This window comes from Oncorhynchus clarkii, chromosome 30 (assembly GCF_045791955.1).
Source record: "Oncorhynchus clarkii lewisi isolate Uvic-CL-2024 chromosome 30, UVic_Ocla_1.0, whole genome shotgun sequence".
Lineage (NCBI taxonomy): Eukaryota > Metazoa > Chordata > Actinopteri > Salmoniformes > Salmonidae > Oncorhynchus > Oncorhynchus clarkii.
In genome coordinates, this window is record NC_092176.1 from 15,736,142 (window position 1) to 15,754,646 (window position 18,505).

At 41.6% G+C, this 18,505-nt stretch overlaps 1 protein-coding gene across 1 annotated transcript; it reads right to left on the reverse strand.

The window, feature by feature from the left end:
- Positions 1-1,466: 1,466 nt before the first annotated feature.
- Positions 1,467-18,236, reverse strand: LOC139389395 (zinc finger and BTB domain-containing protein 34-like). Its single transcript, XM_071136118.1, has 2 exons — positions 18,144-18,236; positions 1,467-6,199 (listed from the first exon to the last, which is right to left on the reverse strand). Exon 2 carries the CDS (start codon positions 6,164-6,166, stop codon positions 4,634-4,636), a length of 1,533 nt encoding a protein of 510 aa, XP_070992219.1. The 5' UTR covers positions 6,167-6,199; positions 18,144-18,236; the 3' UTR covers positions 1,467-4,633.
- Positions 18,237-18,505: the final 269 nt, after the last annotated feature.

Consider the following 18,505-nt stretch of genomic DNA (forward strand, 5'->3'; position numbering starts at 1 on the left):
TACTCCAAAACACATGAAAATGTAATTATGTTGACACCATTGGAAATAGAACTGATGAGCGCCACTACAGCACTGTAGGGAGATAAGGAGCATGTGGTGGCTGTGCTCGCTCTGTTCACTACAAATATCAGCTTGAATTTGTCACACTGATCTTAAAAGGATAAGATTTTGGCAACTAAGCCCTTCTACTTACCCAGGCAGATGAATTTGTGGATACAACCACAGTATGAGTCATAATAACCATAAAACCTAGAGATCAAACAGGGAAATTGTTCCAATCATTTTTCACCAAGTGTAAATCTCTCTAGGACAAGGCGACTTAATCAATATATTTGTCTGTATTTACCCCACAAAAATGAAATGCTAAATAGATGCTAATGTGGCTATTATAAAGAACTACAAATGCCATGATGATCTGGACAAGACTGCCGAATCGAGGCAAAGGTAAGAATCTCTGAATTAACAATCTAAAGTTAGTTAAATGTAATCAATAAAACAGCTACATTTCTTTAAATGGACAATTATGTTAACCGTCTCAAGACTACGCAAGATTTAAATTCACTATACCTGTTCGCAAAGGTATCAGCTAGAAACGAAGTGCAGGAGCTTGCAGAGATGTAGTTTTGCATGATGTCTACTTTGAAGCAAATTCAAATTTTTGAAAAAGAGTAAATAGAGCCTAATATATTGATAAAAGTCTCCTTGTCCGAGAGAGAGATTTACATGGTCAAAACACCAGGGTAAGCCTACACGAGAAACAGCCCTTATATTAAGTGTTTCTAAAATTCCCTATGGGAAAAATGAATGATGGAAAAACAGTTGGAACCATTTCCCTCTTTTGACAGCTAGGTTTTATGGTTATTATGACACCTCCACTGTGGGGCTATATTTATTTATCTGCGTGCAGTTTGAAGGAAGTAGAAGGTGTTTTTGCAAGCCATCGCCAACTAGTGTTAGCACAATGACAGGCATACTAGCTGTTCCCATAGACTTCCAGTCATTGCGCTTACGCTAGGTAGCAATTGCGCCAACACTAGTTAGAAACTTCCTTCAATAAACTGCATGCAGAAACAAAACTAGTATCCATGAGTTCATCTGACTGGGTATGTAGAAAAAGTGCTTATTTGGCAAAATCTCACACCATCACTTTAAAAGCATGTCTGGGCAGAAACACACATGTATTTCTGCAAAGACGCGCTGCTGTTTAAAGGAAGATTCCTAACTAGCAATAGCTCAACAGCTAGCATGCCTGTCATTGTGCTAACACTAGTTAGCAATGGTTTGCAAAACTACCTTCTACTTCCTTCAAACTGCAGAGACAAATAGAGCCCCACAGTGGAAGTGTCATAATATAAACTATTATTTTGAAGTGGCCGACACTGCTAAATAAATAGGGTAAAACACTGGACATGCATGCAAAACTGCTCAATTCCAATATGAAAACAAAAATCACTGCAAAATAAACGTTTTTTTTTTTTTAAAGGGCACTAACAACCGAAAAAATAACAGGTATCATAAATGGTGGTGCTACATTAAATGAAGAGGAAATGCTCTTTCACACCCACCTGGACCTCTGGTGTTTTCAGGACACTTTTAAACAGTGAACCATGTGACAATTAACATTTTATTTGAGCCTTCTACCACCTTGGAAGGCTTACTGTAGTTATGTGATCATGTGTAAAAACTAAAAAAGGTACATAGGATACAAGGAAAGCGTCACACTGCTGAAATAGCAAATCAGCAAGAATAGGGATAAGGGGGCAAAATGACTTGTCAAAAAGTGCTCTTTAAGGATCAGTTTTCCACCTGATCTTAAAAGGCCCAATGCAGCTGTTTTTATATCAATATCAAATCATTTATGGGTAACAATTAAGTACCTTACTGTAATAGATTTGTATAAAAATGGACAAAAATGGCTTTTTAGCAAACAAACTTTCAAGCAAGTATTTTGCTAGGAATGTCTGGGAGTGGTCTGAATGGGAAGGGAAAACTATGTTATTGGCAAAGAGGTATGGAAAATCACTGACTGCACGGGGCCTTTAAAAAGAGCTTACTCTGGACTAGCATGTTGGCGCAATAATTTATTCCTGTATTTGTCAACTACCGTAGTTAGAAGCATTTCGACATACAATAAGTCGAAAGCCAGTTCAGCTAATCCCTGGGCCTGTACTATGCCATGGCATTCTGCATTGCAATGCTTCGTCATGAAATGCAATATAAGTCTAACAAACATACCCCCCCATTACCACCATATGTGCATTTGTGAGTTATGACGATATGAATAACGAAATTAACATTTTGAAATGTGGTCAATGACATTCGTCCAACTGCTAGGCCCTGACAGCCCAGCTAATCTCGAAAAACAAGCAGATCAAGACCAACAGTGCCTTCAATGATTATTTACCTATTAACACTGAAATAGCTAGCTATCAACATCAGTTGTCAAAAGGGCTTACACTGACCGAAGCAATTCCAATTCCAATTTGATTCCCGACTATTAAAAAGCAGTAGCATAGTGCCGAATACATTTATGGTCACCATTGATCTTCAAGACATAAAAAAAATTAACAAAACTAAACTAAGTCTCCATTCAGACGATTCTATTTGAAACACAAAAAGTGCACCATTACTTTGGATCACAAGCTTCTCTCAAAATACCATCAAGCGCTTATTTTATAATGAGGCATAAATGATTTTCCCATTTGATTCCCTCATCTCAACAGTGATGTCGGATCAGGGAAGGGCAGAAACAGTGAATGAGAGGACGAGAGCAGAACATGAGTCCTAATGAAATGGAGAGTGAATAAAGAAATGCCATGACAAGATGGCTGATATTCCTTAGTTGTTATTTGCATATTGATTCTATGCAGATTCAGGGCAGTACTGCCCTTGCTGTACCAAGCTAATGAGTGGGACTCTGCACTGAGCATAATCTTCACACAAATAAACTAAGAGTTTCACATAAACAGGTTGAGAATTAACAAACTAAAACATCAAGAGAATGGAAGACACTCCAAATGACTTCACTGTGTATGAGGATCAAATCATTGATTCCATGTATGATTAAAATATATTATAAACTGGGTGGTTCAAGCCCTGAATGCTGATTGGCTGATAGCCGTGGTATATCAGACCGTATACCACAGGTATGACAAAATATTTATTTTTACTGATCAAAGTACATTGATAACCAGTTTATAATAGCAATAAGGCACTTCGGGGGTTTGTGATATATGGTCAACATACCATGGCCAAGGGCAGTATGCAGGCACTCTGTTTTGCGTCGTGCATAAGAACATGCCATTTGCGTTGGAATATTGGCTATAAACCACACCACCCTTGGGCCTTATTGCTTAAGAAGAGAATATAAAAAAAGCACTGACCAACTGCATGTGACCTTCAGTGGTGAAAAGAGACAGACACGAGGAATTTGTCCTGTGTGTTCTAAAAACAATTATAAACTGGGTGGTTCAAGCCCTGAATTCTCATTGGCTGAAAGCCATGGTATTACAGACCGTATACCACGGGTATGAAAAAAATTTTACTGCTCCAATTACGTTGCTAACGAGTTTATAATAGCAATACGGCTCTTCGGGGTTTGTGATATATGGTCAACATACCATGGCTAATGGCTGTGTCCAGGCACTCCACGGAGCATCATGCATAAGAACAGCCCCTAGCCATGGTATATTGACCATATACCACACCACCTCAGGCCTTATTGCTTACATAGATCTTGGCTGTAGAGACAGTGGAAATCATATATGTCATGTATTATCCTCTATTATTGTATTCTATCCATTGTCCTCCTTGCGCATGCTCAATGCAAACACACTTAATATTTCTTAAAACACATCAATATAGCACCTTCGTTCTTTGCCCACATTACATCCTGTCTGACCATGAAACAACGGACAAGGACACGGTCCAGCGTTCATACAATCAGCAAGGAATATTAGTCTAAAGTATCAAGGCTTAGCATTGGGACTGAGGATGTTCTGCCTAGAGTTTGGCAAATGAAACAGAGACCCTAAAGCAAAACGGTTTGTTTTTAAAACGGTGAACACTTCTGTTCTTGGTAGGTTCTTGGATATGAGGTAGAACCCGGTGGAGTTTCATAAAAGCTAAAATACTGTCTGTTATGAGTATGTAGTTGTATCATGAGGTATTGAACGGATATTTCACACAAAGCTTTGCACTTGGCAGAAAAATAATTCCTTGTGAGTAAAGTGACCTTAGTTGGCCACATGTGCAAAAACAGGTCAGGTAAAAACATGATATGATAAGCATCTTATCAGAGCTTTCACATTATCAATTATTGCAACATGCCTATATTACTCTGTAAATATGTTTTAAAACATATATATTTTTTAAAGCGAAAACAAAAGGCCTTGATTATTGAGGGCACCTTATCAATAGCAAGTTGATACCCCTTCCCTTTGAAATCTATTTTTAAAAAGTACCCCTTTCTCCTCTTCTTCTACATTAAGCAACAGTTGACTTTCACAAAAATGGATGGACAGGCAGAAAACGGATGCACAAAGTAGGTTCAACATTGAAAGGAGCCGGTTCCAAAACAAATCCTAAACGTTTAAAGAACATATCTTAAAGCTTCCTCAACCAGAGCCAGGGCCTAAAAATCACATCTGGACGCCTGGGCTTCCTCAGGGCTGCACTTTGAGCTCTCCTCCATGTCGTTGGCCGGAGCCTCCTCAGCATACTGCGTCTCAAAGGCCATCCCCTCTGAGGCATCCTCTGGGTCTTTCTGACCAGAGATGCCCTCCGTCCTCTCTGGAGAGTCCATGTGGTTGGGGCCCTCTGAGGCCCCCAAGTGCTTCTTTCTCAGGTGTTGGTTGAGGGTCCCCTGGAAGGGGAAGCATTTGCCACAAATCTGGCAGTGGAAGGGCTTGTTGTCCGTGTGGCCGCGGATGTGGTACTCCAGCTGGTCTTTGCGCGTGTACTTCTTGCCGCAGAACTTGCAGACGAAGGGTGTGATTCCCATGTGCAGGCGCATGTGGCGGTCCAGGCTGCCCTTCTGATTGAAGGACTTGCCGCAGTAGATGCAGATGAGCCTCTCGTTGTAGGGGTACCACTGGCTGCGCAGGCTCCGCTCTCGCACATCATTCTCAAAACCTACTTGGCCCAACACCACCTCGCTGCTGTCCTCAGTGTTTCCCGGTTTGATATGACCCAGGACCTCTGCTGGGACGGTCACTGGGGGGCGCTTGGCTCTGGCTCTGCCGCCCCTGAAGCCACTGAGCATGGAGCGGGAGGGGCTGGAGCTGCTGAGGCTCACAAAGCAGGGGGATGACAGGCCTGAGTAAGTGTAGCCGGCTGGCTGGATGACGGGACCATAGGAGCCAACACTGACAGCCAGCACCTGCTCTCCATCCACCAGCTCTGTGTGGTAGCCATCGTCGCCTGCCGAGGAGCTGTCCGAGTAGCTGGGCCTATCTGCCTTCTCCAGCTTCACGTGCACGTCTGTCACCTGGCCGTCCTTCCCAATCAGCTCCACCTGCTCTGTCTCTCCCTCCATGGCTGCCTCCTGCTCTGACACACCGTCACTGCTGCCACGATCTGACTGGCCCTCCTCCTGGTACCGCGCCCTGCCATGGCCTTTCCCTGCAGCCAGCTCAGAGCGGGCCTCTATGCTGTGCCTGGAGTAGTATGGGGGGGAGATCTGTGTGGGGTTGATGAAAAGGCTGCTGTCTTTGACACCATTGCGGCTGGCCTGGGAGCCCTCCTTGTCTGGGCTTGTGGCGCTGGAGGGGATGCTTATCTTGGAGTGGATGCCCTCCAGGATCTGGGTACACTTGTCGATGACGGTCTGCATCTGCAGGAAGCTGGCTGCTGTGAGGAAGCTGACGACATCCTTGAGCTGCAGGGACATGCGGCCAGTGTAGCAGAAGGCCAGCAGCTGCTCAAACACCTCAGGGTTCTTGATGACGGAGATGGACAGGCCGCTCATGGTGCCCAGGGCCGAGTGGTCGCGGAAGTACGGTGAGCTGGCCGCCAGCACGGCCTTGTGGGCACGGAAAGGCTGGCCCTGGATGTGAACGATTATGTCACATAGTTTCCCCTGCAGTCGCAACTCATTGAGTTGGTTGAGAACGGTGTTGCTGAACTCTGGCACGTCAAACTCTATGTAGGCACTGCCGTCGTCCATCTCTTGGATAGGTCTTTCCAGTTTGTAGGCTGCCTGTGGCAGAAACGGAGAAAACAAAAAAATCATTATGAATAAGAATCAGGATACATCTTAGAACACCAGTCATCCACTGAATCAGTGGCATTTTCACATACAAAATATATATCCATTGACAGTTAAAGGTGAGGTTAATTTTATTTTACAAGTACATTCATGGTGTGCCACAACAGCCAAATAAAAACAAGCACGCTATATGAGCAAACGTTGGCTGTCTGTGCCAGAAATATGCCAACACTGAGCAACCTAGACTACAGCATTTCACATTCACACTGGCCTGGGGGAAAAAAACGATGCTTCAACAAGATACCCTCAATCTTTAGCAGCACCAGCATAAAAGGATGTCAATTTTTTATGAAAAAACAGTACTGTACACTTCCCTGGTGCTTCAACAAATATGTGTTGAGTATATTCATACAAGAAATGCCTGGACAAAAATAATAGTGTGCATTTGACCTATTGTAGCCAAGTTAAGGGTTGACCTTACTGACTCATAAGAGAACAATCTTGACTTGAAATAAGATCCAGCATCTGGGCAATTTCACTGTAATCTAGCAAAGGAATGACTGTAGGGATAACTGCAGCCTCATCCAAGTTTGGAGATGGCGTGCAAGAGCATAGTCATTCCACCCATTTCAGGATTCAGGCCATCTTTATTGTTGGGAGTGCACAAGATCAAAATACAAAAGCACTCAGAAAACAAGTAGCCTGCACCACAGCAAAAACAGCCAGCGAGCAAAAACAACAAAACATACTAGCAGATCTGGAGTGAAAATCCTCACTGCACTAACATTGCAGGCCCTTGAACCTTGAGTGGTCATAACAAGATAGGCTACCATGACAGCACTCTGAAGCAAATTGAAAAGAATCATCAAATTACTGAATTATTCAGTAGGAATATGACAAGAACAGTAGTCCTCCATGTGAAGCAGAATGTGTTCTAAAAGCAGTTCTACATTTTAATCATTTTAAAAATCTGTTCAGGCAAAGAAAAAACAAAAATCTGGTTATTTGGCAACAAAGTGGTAGCCGGCCCAGGCTAGCTGTAAATGTCAAGTCACTTGGTCACACCCAGAGCGGGACTGAACACTGCTTCATTATGATGTGGCAAATGAGACTTTGCTTCTTGAAAATCCTATATATTTGTATTTTACCAGGCAAGACAGTTAAGAACAAATTCTTATTTTCAATGACGGCCTAGGAACATTGGGTTAACTGCCTTGTTCAGGGGCAGAATGACAGATGTTTACCGTGTCAGCTCGGGGATTCAATCTTGCAACCTTTTGGTTACTAGTCCAGCGCTCTAACCACTAGGCTACCTGCAGCCCCTAAAAAGGTGAGGTATGTTGGGACTAGAGGTCGGCCGATTATGATTTTCAACGCCGATACCGATAATTGGAGGACCAAAAAAGCCGATACCGATTTTTAAAAAAAATGTATTTGTAATAATGACAATTACAACAATACTGAATTAACACCTATTTTAACTTAATATAATACATCAATAAAATCAATTTAGCCTCAAGTAGATAATGAAACATGTTCAATTTGGTTTAAATAATGCAATAAAGTGTTGGAGAAGAACGTAAAAGCGCAATATGTGCTATGTAAGAAAGCTAACGTTTCAGTTCCTTGCTCAGAACATGAGAACATATGAAAGCTGGTGGTTCCTTTTAACATGAGTCTTCAATATTTCCAGGTAAGAAGTTTTAGGTTGTAGTTATTATAGGACTATTTCCCTCTATACCATTTGTATTTCATATACCTTTGACTATTGGATGTTCTTAAAGGCACTTTAGTATTGCCAGTGTAACAGTATAGCCTCCATCCTTCTCCTCGCTCCTCTCTGGGCTCGAACCAGCAACACAACGACAACAGCCACCACATCGAAGCAGCGTTAGCCATGCAGAGCAAGGGAAACAACCACCCCAAGGCTCAGAGCGAGTGAAGTTTGAAACGCTATTGCGCGCACTAACTAGCCAGCTATTTCACTTCGGTCACACCAGCCTCATCTCGGGAGTTGATAGGTTTGAAGTCATAAACAGCGCAATGCTTGACGCACAACGAAGAGCTGCTGGCAAAACGCACTAAAGTGCTGTTTGAATGAATGTTTACGCGCCTGCTTCTGCCTACCACCGCTCAGTCAGATACTTAGATACTTGTATGCTCAGTCAGATTATATGCAACACAGGACACGCTAGATAATATCTAGTAATATCAACCATGTGTAGTTAACTAGTGAGTGCAACGAGATAGAGGCAGGTCGTTATTGCGTTGGACTAGTTAACTGTAAGGTGGCAAGATTGGTTCCCCCGAGCAGAAAAGGTGAAAATCTGTTTTTCTGCCCCTGAACGAGGCAGTTAACCCACTGTTTCCGAGGCCGTCATTGAAAATAATAATGTATTCTTAACTGACTTGCCTAGTTAATAAAGATTAAATAAAGGTGAACAAAAAAAAAAAAAAAAAGGCAAATCGGCTCCCAAAAATACAGATTTCCGAAACTTGAAATCGGCCCTAATTAATCGTCCATCTCTAGTTGAGACTGTGGACTAATTAAAAAAATATAAAAGAACTCCAAAAAAGTAACATCCATTCAAAGGAAAATTTTGTGACAGACACCAACACAGAATGAACTACCAAAACCACCCCAAGCTCACAGAACTGGACTGTCGAGTACTGAAAACCGTAGCGTGTAAAAATCGTCTGTCCTTGGTTGCAACACTCACTACCGAGTTCCAAACTGCCTCGAAGCAAAGTCAGCACAAGAACTGATCGTCGGCAGCTTCATGAAATGGGTTTCAATGGCCGTGCAGCCGCACACGAGATTACCACGTGCAAAGCCAAGCGTCGGCTGGAGTGGTGTAAAGCTCACCGCCATTGGACTCCGGAGCAGTGAAAATGCATTCTCTGGAATGATGAATCACGCTTCACCAACTGGCAGTCTGACTGACGAATCTCGGTTTGGTGGATGCCATGAAAATGCAACCTGCCCAAATGCATAGAGTCTACAGTAAAGTTTGGTGGAGGAGGAATAATGGTCTGGGGCTGTTTTTCATGGTTCGGGCTAGGCCCCTTACTTCCAGTGAAGGGAAATCTTAATGCTACAGAATACAATGACATTCTAGACGATTCTATGCTTCTAACTTTGTGGCAACAGTTTGGGGAACGACCTTTCCTGTTTCAGCATGACAATGCCCCCGTGCACAAAGCGAGGTCCATACAGAAACGGTAGTCAAGCTCGTGTGGAAGAACTTGACTGGCCTGCAAAGGGCCATGACCTCAACCCCATCGAACACCTTTGGGATGAATTGGAACGCTGACTGCGAGCCAGGCCTGAATCGCCCAACATCAGTGGCCAACCTCAATAATGCTTGTGGCTGAATGGAAGTAAGACCCTGCAACAATGTTCCAACAGCCTTCGCAGAAGAATGGAGGCTGTTATAGAAAAAAAAAAAGTGGTAAGAAACTCCATATTAATGCCCATGATTTTGAATGAGATGTTCGACGAGAAGTTGTCCACATACTTTTGGTCATGTAGTGCACGAGGTACAAATTTATCCGTTTTTTAGGCCTGAGCCATTTTACAAAAACGTGTCCGTCTCAGTCCGTTCTACAGTTCTGCCCTCTACTCCCCCCACTTCAATCTCTCCTCCTACCTTTCTCTCACACTGCCTGCCTCTCCCTGGAAATTCAGTATGATCTTCTGCGCATTGAGTGTCAGCAGTTTGAGAACGTAAACACTTTCTCTGATTGCCAAGGCTTGCCAAGACACCTGTGCCACTAACCCATATGTTCTCATCCTGGTTGGCACAGGAGACTGAGGGCAAAAAGACAGAAAGAGAAAATGGAAGAGCATTATTTCCCCTCTGCCATCATGAGGCTTTCAAATATAGCATGCATATTAAAACGTGTCAGTGGCCTGTCCCACTCCCAACATCATGCATTGCAAACTAAACTGAGAGCCAAGTTGAAGGGCAGCCAAAGAACGTATGCCGAGTGGCTGAGCTGAACCCAAAGCGGCAAGGGTCACAGAAGCAACGGTCAAAACGGACTGGATTGGAAACACAAACTCACTTAAGTTCAGCAGTAGGAATGGGGGTTTGAAATAGTTTCACTACTCGAATAGTATCATGAATTTCTGTTGGATATCCAGATGTTTGAAATACATGCGTCTTTTTTAGATGTACGTTTTTAACCTGAGCATTGCTGCGTGAAGGAGAGACACTGGCACTCTATCGCTGCAGCTGCAGAGGGGCCGGTGTGAGATGGGACCGAGCCGAGCAGGCAAGGGAGAGAGGGACTAAGTAATGTTAGCCAAGGCAACTCGGCTACAGCCAAGACGATCTAACTTGTAGCTGCCACAATGTTAAATCATCTCATACAACAGGGCCTGTCTTGATTAGAGTAGCCAGCTACCCATTCAATTAAAATGAGCAACCAATAGGTAGGCTGTTGTAGCCTACTCCTTTTGCTAACTTTTAATTCTGTAATTTTATTGCATCTTGCATTGCATTAGTGTACTCACAAGTTCTCGAATTCTAACGTCCGTTCGGATATTCTGATATTTTAATAACCGTACACATTTAGCAGGTTTGATTAAGCCCAAAATAAAAATCAAAATCTGAAGTCTAAAAGTGAAATTAACTAGTGTAACACCCATTTTCTAGTCATATTGCTTTGTCTGAGTACAGGACAAACTGAGGTACCAGGAAGTGACCGGAGACCAGGTAAGTGGAACTCTGGTGTTTCCTCTGCTGTAGGTAGGCCTATGACTAGTCGGAATGTGGGCATGTAACTTAACAAAAGACTGCACTACAAAACTTGCCCATCACTCAATTTAAAAAAGCATATTGTAAAAACAGGAATGTCAGCACTGGCAAACAACAAGCAATGAATGCTTACTTCAAGATAAGCAGTGTTTTGCCTACTTTGCAAAACAGCATGCAGCCCGAACCAAGCCAAAATTGCAAAACAAGCAAGACATGGCAAAGCAATACAAAATGGGCGGGAGTGGGAGACTTCTGAGAAAATGGATCTTGTGAAATTGGAGGGGGGAGTACATGGGGGGGGTTATCTTATTTGCCCTGGTGTGAGCAGAATAACTTGCAAGCACACGGAATTTGAGCAATGGAAATAACAGGGAATTAATACATGTATCATTGACCCACAGGAAATTGGGTTTCTGGGTTGATTAAGACATTATCCATTAGCCTATATTCTGACTCCTATCATCCATGTTGTATTAGAATTCCCCAGGCATTGAAGAAAAAGCACTGGAAGACAACGCAATCCTTTCGCTACTAACCTAATCAAAATGTGACCAACACGATGAAAATAACAATACAGTCTAGTACTGTCGGCATGATTACATTGACAGGTCATCACCAACCTCTTTTTACTGTCAATTACTGACATGGGCTGCTATTCCTGCCATTCAATAATTTCTGTTCTGGCCAATCCCTTTGGGTAAAGAACATTTCAATGACCAGAGAAACTGATAACCAAGCTACCGTGGAGTTACTGCAGCACAATTACAAGAAGTACAGGACTAATTAAAAATAATGGACATTACAAAACTAGCAAGGGAAATAAGGCTTTGCATATTCGCTGGGCATAGCCTAATCAGTACAGATAAAAATACTTCCCTGTTGCTTGTAAGTCGCTGGGCAGAAAAGTCAAATCGGTCTCTTTTAAACTCAGCCAAACTGAGTGCTGAGCTGAGTAAATCACTATGCTAACTACCGGTTGCTACTGTAGGTGGTGTTAGTCGGCTGTACCTGCGCCAAAACCCAGTATTTTTCATCCTATAGCTCGTTCTCCTCCACCTTTTTAAATAGTGAGCGAACATGCTTGCAGCGTTTCTTATCCTGACAGATCACATATAGTGAGCAATGTGTTTGAAACATCAAATCATAATATTGATTCGCAATAGTTAATCATATCGTGATAATAGCATATCGTGAGGTCCCTGGCAATTCCCAGCCCTACTACTGTCAAAACTAGGCTTGGGTGGTATCCAGATTTTTATACCATTCTTGCGAAATCCCGGGATATAGTGGGGCAAAAAAGTATTTAGTCAGCCACCAATTGTGCAAGTTCTCCCACTTAAAAAGATGAGAGGCCTGTAATTTTCATCATAGGTACACTTCAACTATGACAGACAAAAAGAGAAAAAAAATCCAGAAAATCACATTGTAGGATTTTTAATGAATGAATTTAAAGTTTGACAAAATACTTATTTTCCAGCATAATTTGCAAATAAATTCATTAAAAATCCTACAATGTGATCACCAACCCTGAACACAAGGGCCGCTATTTTCAAACACAAAAAACCCCACTGAGCATCATCAGTAAGCCAAAGGTTAGCAATGCTAACAAGTACATGTCAAATCCCATAGCCAATGCTAGCTAAATGCTAACTAGTGAATACAAACAATTTATACAGCCTCTGACAAACTATTTGCAGGTCAGACATCCCAGCTTATAGTTATTTACATTTTAGTCATTTAGAAGACGCTCTTATCCAGGATGCCTTACAGTAGTGATTGCATATATTTTCATAACGGTCCCCTGTGGGAATCAAACCCACAACCCTCGCGTTGCAAGCGCCATGCTCTACCAACTTTTCTGAACACACACAAAACAAAGTAAACAGTAAGGTTGTATTTTTCCACTGTTATCAAGATATGGTTAGCTTCTTGCTAAACCAAGCTTAACTAGTTACTAAGTTAGATACTACTTGTAAACAAACATGTGACTGGCTCAGCTGCTTTAAAAAGGAAATACCGGCAATTCGCAACCTAGTGGGGCGAATCAACGCCAAAATATTTTTGGGGCTATCTCAGATTATATGTGAGAATTGCCAGAACAAATTTAAATGGGAGGAAGGCTGTTTGACATGCTTTTTACATTTGCATCACAAATAATTTGAGAAAATGAGGCTATTTTTAGACCTTTACTTGTTTCCTGTAAGAACTCATGATCCGTGAACCTATATGACAGACATCTTGGTGTCATGATACTCCTTATAGTGTGCGCTAACATATGGAGTGTCTAAATTCTGAAATACAATCATTCATTTATTCACCTTAAATATTAAAACACTTTAAAAAAGCATATTTTTAGACATTGTCTGGAACAATATATTCTAGAAGTACACCACATTTCCTCAGTGGGTTCCCTGCTAATTCTGACATTATGATACATTTTATGAGCACCACCATACCTAGGGCTGGCACAATTACCATATAACCGACAGCCATGGATGAAGACGGTCATGAAAATAAAATAACTGTCATAAGTTTCAAAAAAGTTGCGTGAAGCCAAAATCAAACAAAAAGCGTGTGTTTGTGTTTTTTTTTTTACACGCTGGAATTAGAATACACAGTAGTGAAGAGAAAACACAGGCCCGGGATCATCAACAGCATCATGCACTTCAAGTTAGAAAGCAAGTATTCTTCTCGCCTTTACGCGAAGGAATGCTGATAAAGTGAGTGGGTAAATTGCCAGAAAATAGACTGTGTATTGTTAAATCAGGAATGAAAATACAGTGACATGTATAGTTAAGTGTGTATTTAGTGTTGACAAGTTTAGTTGCCTGTGCCAATAATACATATTTGAAAACAACTTTATGCCTACCTTTGTTGATTTCCAGCACAGGCATATAGGCAAAGCAGGCTGCTGCTGAGAAACTACATAAGAGACTAAATTCTTTATAAACTGCTAGGGTATTTTAGCTACAATTCTCCTCATGTTCATGAGCCAACATAACAGGAGGCAGGTACGGTGGCTCCCATTGGACATAAGGTGTGTCCCAAGGAACAACAGTAATTCACAAGGGCTACATAGCAAACATAAATACAACTGCTTATTATGGATTCTCAAGACAAATAAGTTGGCAGTGTATGTGAATTGACTCTCTACTCTTGCACACAAGTTGACACCATTGACGGAGTCTCTGTGTGGTTTCAGCTTTACGAGTTACATTTTACTTCCTGCTTTGATCCTGTGGGTACACTCACAATGGCCGCCAGTCAACCCATTGTGCCATTTTTTACTTGAATAGGGACGCCCGTTATACTCATTCTGTGTTTATAGCAGCTAGGGCTGACCCTATTTAGTCGACTGGACGGTAAATAGGCTGTTGGTTGACCAATAATTTGACCCAACCTAGGCTACACTTGAGAGAAACCAGTTTTGGCAAATTTAATTTACGAGCTGTCAATTTATTCATTGTTTTGTTTGGAGCGCTCCTGTCAACGTTGAGTAAGAATGCACACCTGATTACATGCAGAAGTAGGCCTAGACTACCTGGCCAAATGTCAGCTTATAAAATGTGCCCATTTGGGGATCTGGCAGTATTCCTGATTGTCTTAGCTCACCACCATTAATGAGCTGTGGAGCTTCAAAGTATTTTTTTCTTCACCTCAAACAAAGTCTGTTTTTACATTATTGAGAATGACAATGTAGCCCATTTGAAAAAAATTTCAAGCTCTCTCCCTTTCGAAAACCACTTGCCATGAAAGGGGAAAACTGATCCCGTGGAAACGTTTTAAAATAGGTCTACCTGATTACTTCTTATCCCTTGCACAAATACAGCGGTGTCTGTCAGGAGCTCACTGGTGCAAGAAACTGAAGAACAAGAATATTTTATACAAGTTGCAAGTTTGTTAGCACAAGTTTTGGGCTGAACCAAGCTGATACAATGTTTCAAGTTTCTTGCAGACAAGCTTATTTTTTTTTTATCAGGATATTTTACATGCAGGCTGCAATTTTTGTAGGCTATATTTATATAGTCAGGCTGCAATTATATAGGCAACAGAAATGTAGATTTGTATACATTTATTTAGATTGAGAAGTATTCAATCACATGACAATGATTTTGAGATACGAAGATTATTATAAAATAAATTAAACTGTTTCTACGAAAATGGGCATATGAAAATCATAACTGGCATGCAGATCGGTAAAAATGGTAAGATAAATTGGCACTCCTAATGGAAATATTTGCCGATGCCTGGAGTAGCCTATGACCGGCAACTTCAGGAGCGTAATGGCAGAATCTGCAAAAGCCAGCAGCAGCGGGAGGTAGTGGTTGGGGAACATGTTTTTTTTTCCTTCTGGTTAGGCTGTCTGGCTGCCTCGAATCATTTGTGTGTCTTAATTATTTAAAAATCACACAATGTGCTTATAGCATCAGACAAGCTCAGTAAACTACATATATAATAGGTTAGTTTGAAATAAGATTTTGGGGGGGTTGTCTGTGACAGCCCTAATGGTAGCACATGCAGTCAGGAGCAGAGAAGAGGATAAAATAATTTATTTATAATAAAAAATATTTGTATTATTAGGACCGCAGTCATTTGGCTGGCCAATTACCATCATCCAAAATTCCATGACCGTCAAAGCACTAGCACCACTAACACAGTGAATGGGAAAATGGCTTCAAAGGGAACTCCCTCTGCTGGTGATTGGCGGAATGTACAATCCTAAAGGAGGGCTGTGATTGGTTAGTGACCTTTAATGTACATTTTGATGTATATACGTGTCATCTTTTTTTTAAGTACCAGAGAATCCCCTCTGGAAATGTGACATGTAATAAATATATTGACAAATATGGTCTAAAAATAAGCAACATTTTTAAAAAAGGGTGCTTGAGATATTTATGTAAAATAAATTGTGAAAAAATGTGTTTCAGAATCTAGACAGTGTATATTTAAGAGCACACTGTAAGAAGTATAAAGACACCCAAGATGTCCACCATGTACAGTTCTCAGACCATAAGGTCTTACAGGAGGCATGTAAAGGCCTAGGTTCAGAAAGGGACGAAAATTAACACTTATGATTTTAGATACACAACAAAAAAATATACAAATGTAAAAAGTATGACAAACATCCTTCCTCCCAATGCAGTTAATACATTCAGTAGCCAGTTTATTCAGTACACCCATCTAGTACCGGGTCAGACCCCCGTAGCCATGAAGGGATGCACCTGGTCAGCAACAATGTTCAGATACGCTGTGGAGTTCAAACATCGCTCAATTGGTATCAAGGGACTTAACGTATGCCAGGAAAACATTCCCCATACCATTACACAACCAGCCTGCACAGTTGACACCAGGCAGGATGGGGCCATGGAATTATGGTGCTTACAGCAAATTGTGACTCTGCCATCAGCATGACGCAACAAGAATCAGGAGTCATCAGACCAGGCAATGTTTTTCCACTCAATTGTCCAGTGTTGGTGATTGCGTGCCCACTGGAGCCGCTTCCTTGTTGTTTTTAGTTGATAGGAGTGGAACCCGGTGTAGTCGTCTGTTGCAATGGCCCATCCGTTACAAAGACCAGCAAGCTGTGCATTCCCAAATGCCGTTCTGAGCTGTTATTTGCCTGTTTGTGGCTCGCCTGTTAGCTTGCACGATTCTCTTTCGACCATATCAACAAGGGGTTTTCGCCCACAGTAAACCCTAGCCCAAGAGGACCGGAGTACTGTTCTGTTCTTCCTGATAATTAATTACACACACCTGGTTCTGGGTATAAATCACTCCCTGACTAGAGGGGTAGATTGAAAAAAGCTGTCGTCTTCTAGGTCCAGATTTGAATTTCAGGGTGCTAGGGTGTTGTTCTGTCTTCCCTTTTATTTGAAAAAATACTGTTACATTGTGCTTCCCTTTATGTTTGTGGTATTGCTCAACAAAGTCCAAGTTATTAACACAGTATGCATTACCTAGTGAAAAACAAAGGTACTATCTAACAAGTTAATGTAACAAAGCTTTGGAAAATCCTGGAATTCAAGGACACCTGGATGACCCTAGATGAAACTGCACTTTGTACTGCTGTGTCCACAACATACAACCAGACTACCAGTAGTTTTATCTGGCCTTTTATCAAAGCCAGATGCGCAACATAAAGATTAAAAAAAGACCTATCATTTATGTGTAATCCAATAACGTTTGCCTACATTTGACATATTTCAGTTTTAAGGTTTGTTTTCAATCAGTGCAGCTAATTCGCATGTTATTTATCAATTGACTGAATACAGGAGACGTGCTAGCTAGTCCCAAAATAATGTCAACTTTACTTACAAGTTGCAACAATAACTAACTAGATAATTAACTAGCTAGCTACTATAGTTAATTATTTTACAGCGGTTTGAACAAATGTTACCCAACTAAAGCAACCATTCCATTTCCACAACACGAGCGTTTTATGGTGCCACTTTGGGTCCCAGCAAAATGAAATGGAACATTGTTTTAGCCTAACGTTACCTACACGAACTAGCTAGGCTATTCCTTTTCTTGATACACTATCTGACAAGATAGTCATGTTCAGAAAGTTAGATTAGACTTTTCCTTCTAGTGGGGGATAACAAGGCGGACTAATTGGCGTCGAAAAGTTGTAACGTTACTTAGTATAACTTCTGTATAACCTTACTGTGCCTGTCTCTAGAGACAAGCTTGCTGCCGCCCGATCTGACATTAGCCACTTAGCCTGCTACAAATTCTGACAGGCTAGTTAGTTAGCTAGGTACTATAGGTGGCTACATCAAACGGCATAAAACACCAGGCTGACAGTTAAGGCTACCAAAACAAGTTATTGGCTAGCGAGCTAGCTAATTTACGTTATTTGACTAACGTTAGCAAGTATGTTAGCTAGAACGGTGATGCAGAACAAATAAAACAGTGCGGGGTGCGCGGAGATCATGGCTGTTGACGTATATCGAAGATGACTAGCTTACTTGGAAGCCTTGTTTTACAGGCAAATTCCCCCAAAATTAGCTAAGCGTGTGCGTCAGCAAGCTAATGTTACCGTTGGAGAGCAACCTAGCGCGAGCCGCTAGCGGGCAACCTTTTCAGAAAATGACACAAGCAGAAACAACGTTTTGATGATGAGATTATCTTCCGTTTGTGTCCAAATCAATGTTGAAGTCTGTCGAACTCACCTTTTCCCAATCAAACGTCGCCCATTTCCCCCAGTAGCTCGCTTTCACTTGAGCCAGGCCTCCCCCCACTCCAGCTGTGTCAGTCACTGCAAAAAAAAACTGCAACCGGAAGTGTAGCTATACGTTTCCGTGCCCGACCTGCTGGGTCTACTGCGTTTGCGCCATATAGGGTTTGCACAAAAAGACAATTTCTGATATACCATGTCCCCAACAATTTCTGATATATCATATACCACGTCCCCAATGAAAGTTGCGCCCCTGTATATAAGTGATAAATTATTTAAAGTAACACATTTGTAGCATATCCTATTCTTCAATCTATATACTAAGTTAACGTTACAAACTATATGCACCTCTGTTTG